Source organism: Ipomoea nil, unplaced genomic scaffold, assembly GCF_001879475.1.
Source record: "Ipomoea nil cultivar Tokyo-kokei standard unplaced genomic scaffold, Asagao_1.1 scaffold0164, whole genome shotgun sequence".
In the NCBI taxonomy this organism is placed as follows: domain Eukaryota; kingdom Viridiplantae; phylum Streptophyta; class Magnoliopsida; order Solanales; family Convolvulaceae; genus Ipomoea; species Ipomoea nil.
Window position 1 is genome coordinate 735820 of NW_017616592.1, and position 12130 is coordinate 747949.

Sequence of the window (12130 nt, forward strand, 5' to 3'; positions counted from 1 at the left end):
CACAACCCAGAAGTCACCGCACTAACATAAGAAAAATAGTGTAAGATTTTAGTTAGTAACTATTGACCCACTCTTAAATTTTTTGAATATTTAATTATTCAAAATATTACCTGACCCAACGAATAAACCTCAGGAATAGTATAAATAACCATTGACCCACTCGTAAATTCATCAAATGTATTTGCTTGTGATAGACTTGAAATAGTGTTTACACTCCTCAATGGAGTGTGCACATCACCGAGTCTAAAAGAAAAGACTGTACATCAGTATAAAAACTAAAAAAAAGTAAAAAAGGTTTTCAAATCTACCTCTCCTTAAACTCAATGATCTCAGGTATATCTTCGTTGACCAATATATTAGTTGCATCATATGAACTTGAGAGCTTAATCTCCCCACCTGCATAACAAACTATAGTTAATATTACCTATCTTGATGATGATAGGTAATAATACATAAGAATAATACTGACTGTTCAGGTCCCGCTTGGCTCGGCAAAACTGCATGGTAACAATAACATGACCATTGTAGTTCCGATTAAACCATGGCTCCATCTTTGAGACATGGTTGTCCCAAACTGTACATTGCATTTGTTCACCCCTAGATACACAGTGTTTCTATGTGTTAATAATCAAGTAAATAGTATGTTATACATATAATGTATATATTTGCTCACTTATCGTCTTCAAGCACGAAGTCTATCAATCTGGAAGGTTTTCCACCAACCAATTTCTCCATAGGAGAATTGATCTCAACCAAGCGACCTATTATGTCTAATAAACCAAGAATAGGAAGATATTTAGAAATTGTTAAATAGGAAAAAATTAAAAAATAAACGGAGAAATAAAACTTACCAATAAGTTCTTTGTCATCAAAACCTTGATCAGATTTGAATTTAGAAAACGAAATAGGTCGGTACATAACTCTAGGGAATGTTATTTGCTTATACTCCTTTACTTCTGTGTAATACATGAATTTGATCATAAGATCGTTCGCGCAGGTCTTGTAGGTGTAGAAGCTAGTTATGACCAAGAAGTTCCTTATGCAATACACTCTGCCCTCCCTGAAAGTATTTTGAAACTTGCTAATGTATTCTCTAGGTATATGTCCATGCAAATAACTTCCCTGCAAATCATTATAAACATTAGAGACCATTACATATGCCTTGAAACTTGATAATAATATTATAACATTATAGAAAACAATACCTCCTTGTCGTGAAAAACGACTTCTTTGCATTTGATACTACTCTCCCTTCCCTTTCGGTCAAGGATTTCATATGTTCGAACACACCTTAACTTGATGGCATTGGAAGTTCTCTGAGGTGCAAGTTGGTTGGCCGTGACAAACAGAGGAGCCATGATATGATACTTGAAGTTCTGATGCTGCGTAATCTTTGAATTTGCGTTGGATGTAATTTCTTCTTCTCTCCATCGGTTTATATAGATCTTGTGTCGACTGTTCATTCTAGGGTCTGCGAATGGGAATTCATAAATGCCCCAGTCGAAAGGTTGTAAACTTATAATTATAGTGTAATAATTAGCTTATAATTAGAGTGTAATAATTATCAGATCGCTAAAATTCATAAAATCAGTTACCTTATGCGCCAATGGATGTAAGCCACTCGTTCACAGCTTCATTATGTTAAAACCAACCAAAACGGTGTCGTAATATTATATTTGGCATTTATTTTTCCCCAGACCATACAGCTTTATTATAAGTAAGATTAAAGACTAAATTTACAACTCATAATAATACTTAATAATTCAAATTTTACTTGCCTTATAACTTAGGGATTAAAAATATAATTATTCATTTGTATTTTTTTTTTTTGCTAATTTATGTATTTTTGAATTATTATTATAATACATTTAAATGTTCTTTTATATAGTTTCTTCAGTATAAGCATTGCCACCATTTGTAAGTACTAGTAGGTGCACCCGCGCGATGCGCGGCTATATATATAGTATGATATATATACAGTATAGAATATAGTTATTTGAACCTGTAAAAATGTGAAATGAAAAGTTGTGATTTTATTACACATTGATGAATATAGTAGTTTTATTATACATTAAGGGACACTACCTATATATTACATAGAATATTACGTATAATATAATAAGAATAAGAAACATAATAAGAAACGTATTATTTTGCACAAATACTAAATTTTAAATAATAAATTGTTGAATGTTATTATACATTATTGAAGACTTCTTTGTACACAACATTTTTAGTCGTACTAAGACATGGTACACTTTCCCCGCAAATCAAAATTTTCAAACCCCTGGGGTTACTAACTCTTGAAACAGCTACGTATAGTTGTCCATGGTTAAAGACCGGTTTTTTCAACAACAACCCAGCTTTAGCAAGCGTTTGTCCTTGACTTTTGTTGATTGTCATGGCATAGGATAGCATCAAAGGAAATTGCTTTCGTTGAAATTTGAAAGGCAATCTTGGATCTGACGGTGTAAGTGACATCCTAGGAATCAATACTTTGGTTCCTGCATTTGTACCGCACATGATTTTGCCTTCCAACACATGGTCAACCAACCTTGTAACAATCAACCTTGTACCCTAATGTGTGATCAATATTTCGCAATAGCATAACAGGTGATCCGACTTTCAATATGCATGATTTGGTACTCCAGAACATCTCAAGGCATTCAAGAATTCGGGAGTGTGCAAATCCGCTAACATATCAACATTGGCATCTGACTTACACACAGAATCACAACTCAAGTACGTCTTACCCTCAGAAGGATTATGATCATTCATGTATTGGTTAACAGCATCTACCACATCCAATGTTGGAGCTAAAATTGCACTATGATTAAGATATGACAAATCGGCAATTCCCAGTCGGAAATTGGGGAAAGTGCTATCAACAATTGTAGCAATAGGGTCATCTTCGCACTTCAACAACAAATCTTCTGGAACAGTAATCTCTGACTCCCCCTCAAGTTGACACCCAATAATTCCATCACCTATATTAGCTATCCATTTTGCAAATTCCTCGATCTCCTTGCACTCGGTTTCTGATTGAACACTCTTCAAACGTAGATTCTTAGTCAACTTTAGGACTTTACAGGATTTCCATAGATAGGATGAGCTAATGCTCGCTCTAACTATATCCGGTCTAGTACCCTTTGGAATGACTGGTAAAATTTGCCTAAAATCGCCCCCCAAAACAACTGTCTTACCACCGAATGTCATATTAGAACTCATTGGATTTATGAAGCGCATCAAATCCCGCATAGTTCGATCCAGGGCTTCAAAGCAGAATTTATGCATCTTGGGGGCTTCGTCCCATATTATCAACTTTGTTTGCACAAGAAGTTCCGCCAGTTCACTGCCGTTACGTATGTTGCATGTGGAATCTTCATTAACAGATATCGGAATAGCAAACCGAGAATGTGTCGTCCTGCCACCGGGCAATAACAGCGAAGCTATGCCGCTAGAAGCTACATTTAACACTATTTGACTCTTAGACCTTAATGCGGAAGAAAGTGCTCGCCACAAGAAAGTCTTACTTGTCCCTCCATAACCATAAACGAAGAATAACCCCCCTTCCTGGCGATCCACGTCAGTTAACACTTCATTGTATATTGCCTTTTGTTCGTCTGTTAACTGCCTTACCAATTCTTGATTCTCTTTCTCATGTTCGCACAATCGTATGCTAATTCTTCTTGAATAAATCTGTTTGCAATAACATTTAAGGCACCAAAATTTGCAGTTGGCATCTCAGGATAGTCCTTCAAACTCTTACCATGATTAGATAATAGCTTCTCAATCTCTACTAAAGCAAAGTTCATTTTGTGCGAATCGGTCAACACAAAATCTGCATAAATATATATAAAAATTTGATGTTATAACATAAGTACGTTAAACTTGACTGAATATTTTTAAAAAAATGTACGATTACCTTTGTTCTGCAATTGTCTACGGACGTTGAATTGTGCATCGTCTGATAGATGTTGCCAAACGGCATGCCAAACTATTTCCGGTTTCCCCATGCAACTGCTCATTAGCAATGTCACAAACAATCTCCTCAATTGATTTGCTGACGCCCAATGACTTGCTTCATCTATTGCATCAACATATTCGTTGTCATCATCAACTAAACCCCTTGCATAACACGCATCTCGGAATGAGTCATATTGCACCCCATTTACAGTCCTAATATCTTCATAACTTTTAGGGCCGCGGACTTTGTTCAGCAAACACCTCAAATAGAAAATTTCACCAGTAGCTGGCGGGACATAGAATATACGTCCTATTGAGAACCCTTTCTTTCGTGGCTGTCATTTTCTAAGATCTTTCTTCCAAACGAATCTTGTTGGCATCTCAACATAAGTAAGCTCTCTCGCATCGGAGTATGTTTTATTAGCTTCGAACCATTCTAAAAACATGCTCTGTGCTATCGTAGATCTATTCACAATGTTCTCAACAGCATCATCATCTGCAAATATCACACTCTTTTGATTAGGAAGGTGAAAGCTTAACCTTTCCACCGAAGTTGTATATCAAAACCAAACAGACGCCAGACCGCTTCACACGGGGATATGAACCTACAGTCATAGTACATATTTATCTCATCTATTGCTTTGTCATTCTCGTCATCATTGCCTGTTTTGTAAAACTCGGCGGTTACCCGATCATGACCCTTGTTAACATACTTGAACAGGTACTTGATTGACCGTGACTGGTTGCACCACTCGACATTTATATGAGCCTTGTACTTGAGCAATAAATATCTATTGTGTGGTACCACATACCTGTTGTCCAAGGCGATCCCGTTCTTTGTAACTACACTGCCATTGTCTCTCCTTCTATATACCGGGTAACCATCGTCATCAAATGTAGAACTATCAACAAATCTCTTAGGAAAATGTTTAGAGCATCGCCCATTTACCATACATGGAGAATTGGTCCTCGCTTTTCCACATGGACCATGCATCATAAATTCCTCTACCGCTTGGTAATACTCTGCATCTTTCTTTTCATCTGGAATCTCTGCGTAAATTATGTTGTCTAGAGTAAGAACTTGCCTAACTTCTTTACTTTTCTCCAAAAAAAGTAATATATGAGCATGCGGAAGACCTCTCTTTTGAAACTCAATTGTATATATGACTGCAACAACATAGACATAAACATCATAAGATTAAGTAATTACATAAAATTGTATCAAAATTGATTTAAAATAAAAGGACAAAATATTACCTCCAGCCACAGGGCCAAATATTTTATTCTTTCGACAATCAGCTATCAAAGCATCCAACTTAATCTTGAATAACCGGCAAATTATGTCCGGCCGATCTTCTGGCTTCAACCTTTGGTCTTTTAAAAAGCGTTGCACCTCAGGCCACTTCGGATTGCATGTAAAGGTTATAAATAAATCTGGGTATCCAATCCATCTACATATTGCCATTGCATCTTGGTAGTTTTGTATCATGTATCTAACACCACCCGTAAAACTTGAAGGTAGTATTATTCTGCGACCTTGGGCTGCAGGGCTTAATTCACCCCTTGTCAAAGCATCAGTCAATCCACTATAACTCTCACACCTTAGGCTTTTTTGGTGTGTCCTTATATAAATCAGTCTTCCAGACTCAACCATTGTGTAGCCATCTACAACAAATTGTTGGAACAACCGCTTTGCAAATAATATGGTACTCGGAGCTGACGGTCTAGACTGTATGCGGTAGCAAAAAAACTCCCTGGGACTAATCCTCTGTCTACCACCTGAGGAGCGCTTGCCTAAAACGTCAGCGAATGAAATGTCTTCCCGGTAACCGTCTTCGCCATATGGAAACAAAATAGGGTATTACAGCGGCAAGTATGAAGGATTTAATTCACTTATCCTCTGTAGGTGGCCACCCTTCGATTGAACAATAATATCACGCTTTCCAATACTGGTATCCAGATCTCCCACAATTAACGCTGCTACTTCTGAAACTTGCGGCAGATTATAGGTCCTCGCATCTCTATTTCGTTTTCCCAACAACTTGATTTTGACCTCGGCGCATGGATTAATATCCAACTCAGACATAGCCATCCGAAAAGACTTAACCAAAACATTATTTTCATCGAGGTCTTTCTGAATGACATTCACTATTTCTACATGAATGTCATCTTTCTCACCACTACCCCTACAACAACATAAACTTGATGTATATAGTTGTCAAGATAAAAACTAGTATCTAATGATTAGTATTAATACGCAAACTTTTGTACCTCACAGCATTGATACGGTTGATCTTTTCATTTGCCGTGTCGTATATATATAACTGGGCAAATTGAGGTTATTTGCCTTGTTCTGGAAGTAGAGTGCCCATTAGGTGATAGTTTTGACCACTTAATCAAAAAATTGGAGGTGCTCCCCCCTTGTTCACGCTCTTGTCAATTTTACCTCCCATGGATGTGAAGCAGAACATGTTGTTGTAGGTCCTAATGTTGTGTATAAATTCTTTTGATAATTCGTCATTGCCGAAAAAGAGATCAAATATACCTTTTGGTGGCAACTTATTCTCCGGCAACTTGATCTTCCCATTGTTGCAACACAACATAAACAGTGGAGATGCTTTTGTTGACAAATTCTTTTTCCTTTCTTCAAACCAAAACAAAGCCCCACAATGGACGCATTTATTTGTTGCATCACCAAAATCACAGTATTGACCTGAAACAAAATATATACAAAATGAAATACTGATTGATATTTTAAGGAGTTATAAAACAAATCTACATACCATGTTGTGGATCAGAGGATGTCCCCATATCGAAGTTTTGCCTATCATCGTTTCTCGATATATTTGCATCTGAAATTAGAAATACATTTAAAAATCAATTTTAATAGTTTAAGGTTTGCATATGTACTTTACTTATAGTTGTTTCAATAACCGCTAGAGTATCTTCTTACCAACTATGTACGTATTTGGTGCGTCGATCATTGTAGGGTTACATTCACCTTCAAAGGCAGATAGCAAGTCTCTTGTTGTTACATGGTCATCGGCAATTCCATATTTATGTAATGGTTTACGAATTGACAATTCATCTTGTGTTATCGTCGATGCAGGATTTTCTTTATCTACCAAAACAAATGGCTGGCAATTGGTTGCACCGATCTGTGTATTCGACGAACGTACTGTACACATACGGAATATTAGACAAATTTAAAGTATAACAACCTTTAAAGTCACATTTAATTTAAACCACTACATTTTAGTGGACTATAAAAAAAAAAAATAGTTGGTAGCACATAATAACAAAATAAATTATAGAAGTCTTAATATTATAAATTAAGTACACCTAACATCTACATTATGCTAGCCTAGAAAATGAAAAAAGTAATTTGATGGTATAAGTATTCTATTTTAGTGAAAAACTTATTAGGTAGACCATGGTTCACAAAAATCTGTGCACCATAAATAGAATTAGAATGAAAAAGTATATTTCACTAAGTACAAACCAACAAATTGATTACACATAATAAAAGAAATTTAACTATTTTAAAGAAAAATTAGAAATTGATATTAAAAAGTAAATCATATGAAGACAAATTAGTGAAATTACAATTCCACACTGAGTTCTATGGACCATGAGTTACATTATAATTAAATTCACAATGAATGTATATCAATTAATCTTAGGGGATTTACCGTTGGTGATGTTACTCAATGGTGTGATATTTTCAGACAAACATCCTCCAAGGGGAATTGAGTAAGGAGTAGTTGTCGTACGTTGATCTGTAGCTTGGGCAGCATTATTCGTAAAAGATGAGTTGCCGCAATAATTTGCTGCGATATAAAATATAACATTAAATTAAGAAATAATTCCAATAATTTATACTCGAAACAAATTAGTAGACATAACATAAATATTTGTTCAATTGCACGACATTAATATGTAATCGAATAGAATTAGGTAGACCATGGTCCGCATCTATTTGTGCAAACTAAATAGAATTAGAATGTAAAAGTATATATCGTTAAGTACAATCTAATTAATTAATTACACATAACCAAAAAAATGTAACTATTGTAAAGAACAATTACAAATTTATATTATTCAACATAAATTACATTAAAAATATAACATTTAATTTTACAAACATCGTTTAACAATTAAAACTATAAGGATATTTAAATTCACAATGAATGTATATCAATTCATTCTCGGGGATTTACCGTTACTAATGTTACTGAATGATGTGATATCTTGCGACGGACAACCGCCCCCCGAAATTTGGGAACGAATATTTGCCGTATGTTGGTCTTTACCTTGACCAGCATTAGTCATTAATGATGAGTTGCCTACATAATTTGCTGTGATGTAAAAAAAAAATAGAATACTATAATAACAACAGTAATAACAACAGTAATTACAGCAGTTAAAATTATATAAATTAATCACACCTAACGCTATTAATTATGTTAGACTATAAGTTGAAATTGTAATTGCTATCAATAAGAGTTACCTAATAAGTGGAACAATTATTAGGTAGACCATGGTCCACATAAGTTAGTGCACAATAAATACCATTAATACCAATCAAAGTATTATTGTGATACTAAAGTATTCCATGTACATTGGTATGGTACATTACTTACATTATAATTATACAATTTAATTTTACAGTCAATTTGTGCACCTAATTAAAAAGATAAGGTTTTTTAAAAAAAAAAAATGAAGGTATATGAATTCAACTAAGAGCATTTACCGTTAGTAATGTTACTCAATGGTGTGATGTTTTGAGACAAACACCCTCCAAAAGGAATGCGGGAAGGATTTATTGCCGAAGGCTGTTGTTTTCCTTGAGCAGAATTATTCCTTGTTGATGAGTTGCCCAATTCATTTTCTGTAATATAGAATCTAACATTAAAATAAAAATTATTTCAAATAAAAAAAAATCGTAAAAATGAATTACACATAACATAGTTCAGAGTACACCAATAATTTATAATTGTTAAAGATTTGCGTAACACTTCTGACGAAAGTAGTTGGTGTGACAGTAAACACACCTAACGGATAATATATTTATGGTAGCCTATAACCTGAAATTGTAATTGATATAAACAATAACCTGCCGCAAGTTTACTGGACAAATTTTTAGGTATAACATGGTCCACAAAATTATGTGCACAATCAATATCATTACCATGAAAAATAATATATCTAATTAATTACACATAACAATCACACCATTAAATAATATGAAGACTATATATATATTTATTAATTTATATCTATAAACTATTTAAATCTATTTATGTATTTATATAACAAAATATATATATATATATATTAATATATATATATATATATATATATATATATATATATATATATATATATATATATATTAATATATAATATTACGGAGTATATGTTTGTTCGGTCGGAATATTATGAGAAGAGGAAGAAGGGTGAATACCCCTCTCCTTCCCCTTTGTCTGAACAGATCAGTTATTCACCCTCTCACCGCTCACTTCCGATCTCTCTCTGTCTCTCCTAAATCTAGATTAGTGCTTAGTCGAAATCTGGATTTCAACTGTTCTTACTGAACATTGTTTCCGGAGAAATCTTAGACTGGTCTAGATGAGCATCTCCCCGATTCTCAGTACATAATCGCGATCTTTCATTTCCGTGAAAGATTGTAGTGTTCAACAACAGTAAATGGTGGAAATCACGCTGCAGTGAAGGTAATTTCGAACTACTAAGGTTAGTGTGCATTTAATTTCCAGTCAATTTGATTAGAGTTCGGATTTATCACTGTTGTTTGTTCTAAACTTGATCTAATTTACTGGATCTAAGCATGCATATCGAGAATCATAGATAAAAGCTCTTAATTTCTGATTTGTATGATTCATAAAAATTAGGGTTTTAAGTCGTCTTCTTTGTAGTGTTGCTATAAAAACACACAATTGAAATTACTGTTAACTGTGTAAATATCATGTTCAAAATGCTATAGCTATATTCTGGTACAAACAAATCCTAACCAATAAGTCTACTTTATCATGTTGTTTGTCATGGACATACTGGAATTATTTGAGGGGATGGAGAAGACAAACAGAATCGCACGGCAAGAGGGATACTACAATGAAGCTTCATTTCAAAAACAAAAAGATAAGTTTCGAACTTACCTTTATTTTCTTCACTTGGTTTCCTTTTGATGCCTATAATTGTTGACTTAGTGATTTTCCTCATTGCACTGTCTATTGTGTGTACTTGAAAATGTCTCTGTGAATTGTCTATTTGGTTGGGGTCTGAAACTAGAGAACTGTGTTGGTAGTTAGATGGGGCATCTTTCTTTAGATGGGTTGATTGTAGTTTACTTAACTTTTTGCCTTGATTTCGAAAAAAGGATTGGAACTGAAGAGTTTTCTATTAATATTAATGATAGTTGTCCATCAATTATATTTAATGTTTAGGGAATGTGTTTCTTTTCCTAAGAATGATTAACTTTTACTCAACAGGCCAATAATTCCATTGTCTTAAATTTCTTTAGATAATTTGTCAGAACATGGAACACACAGATTGATTCTTTGGTTCTAAAACTCTTCAAGATTCTCTGTTATGCCAGTCTATCAAATTATTTTCCTAATGAAATGACATTCTCAGTTTTTTAGTGAACACAGTAATGTTCATTACATTTAAAATCTTGAATTTAGGTGGTGTGATCTACTTTCTTTCTAAATGTGCTAGCAAATTTCTTCTATTATTTATTCTGAACACGTGATCATTCTAACTTTTTTATTTGTTTTTTTATTCGTTTTAGAAGAAAATTATCCAAGCTGTGGAGTAATTGAAGAGCAGCAAGCAGAAAATAAGCACTATGTCCATATCAGCAATCAGGTTAAAACTCTATCTTGATTTACCTTACTTTAGATGACTTTGTATTGTTATACTTGCATAGTTTGTAAGTTTGTTCACTTTAGTTTGTAAGGCAATATACAGTTTGATTTAAAAAGACTTTTTTCAACAAATGGTCATCAAGTATAGACCAAGTTCTTATTTTTTTAATTTCATTTTTGTTAATTTGTTTAGGGAGGTTGTAAGAACATTGAACACATACATTTATTATTTGATTCTACTCATATTCAATTCTCTGTTATTTTAGTGTATCCTTTTCCTCTTATTAAATATTATGAACACAACTTCTAACCAATTTTTTTTTTGTTGTTATTCTTATTAGAATGAAACAATTCAAGCTTTGAAGAAATTGAAGAGCAGCCGGCAGAAAAAAAAACCAATCAATGAAAGACCACTAAAAGCAATATGGTCATATAAGCAAATAGGTTAAGACTTCCTCTTTACTTGGCTGTATTTAGATTAGTTTGTATGCATATACTTGCACCGTTTGTAAGTTTGTTCACTTTACTTTCTAAGGCAATAGTTTTCCATTACTGGCTTTCACTTTGGTGCATTGTTTGGTTCTATATAAGTATAGAACTCACTAATGTTAACACAATAATGTTAATAACTTTTTATTTTTCTCTTTGGTCAAAACTGGTATAACTATTTTGTATATATCGTAATATTCTTTAAATGTGTTTTATTGCAAGCAACAACTTTGTTTTTTTAATATTAGACACATTCAGTAAAATGTCCTTGTTCAAGAAATGGTGCTCGACTATCGACCAACTTCATATATTTTTAATTCTAGTGTCTTTGATATCTTGACTTTGGTGCATTATTTTATTCTATATAAGTATAGAAGTGCCATTTGTGTAGGATCATACTTTTCTGTTTTTTTTTTTTATTATTATTTAAGGAGATTCTCATTTTTTTTATTAAAACAAAAATTTAAATTACTTTTTTTTTCTCTTTGCTTAAAACTGGTATAATGTTCTTCTATGTATCATAATATTCTTTAAATGTTTTTTATTGGAAGAAACAACTTTGTTTTATTAATAATAGACACATTGAATAAAATGTCTTTGTTCAACAAATGGTCCTCGAGTATCGACACTGTTAATCTATTTGTATTTCTATTCTATTTGACCCCTGGAATTTGTTCAATTGTTTTATTCTATATCAGTATAAAAGTCAGATTTGTGTACGATCAAAACATTTTTCCGTTTAAAGGAGATTGTTGGTTTTTTAGTTAACACAGTAATGTAAATGACTT

General features: G+C 33.3%; 1 protein-coding gene across 1 annotated transcript; it reads right to left on the reverse strand.

Moving 5' to 3' along the window:
* Positions 1-2625: 2625 nt before the first annotated feature.
* On the reverse strand, positions 2626-5620 carry LOC109175444. Its single transcript, XM_019324706.1, has 5 exons — positions 5224-5620; positions 4576-5133; positions 3926-4252; positions 3640-3841; positions 2626-3493 (listed from the first exon to the last, which is right to left on the reverse strand). Exons 1-5 carry the CDS (start codon positions 5618-5620, stop codon positions 2626-2628), a joined length of 2352 nt encoding a protein of 783 aa, XP_019180251.1.
* Between the last annotated feature and the right edge of the window lie 6510 nt (positions 5621-12130).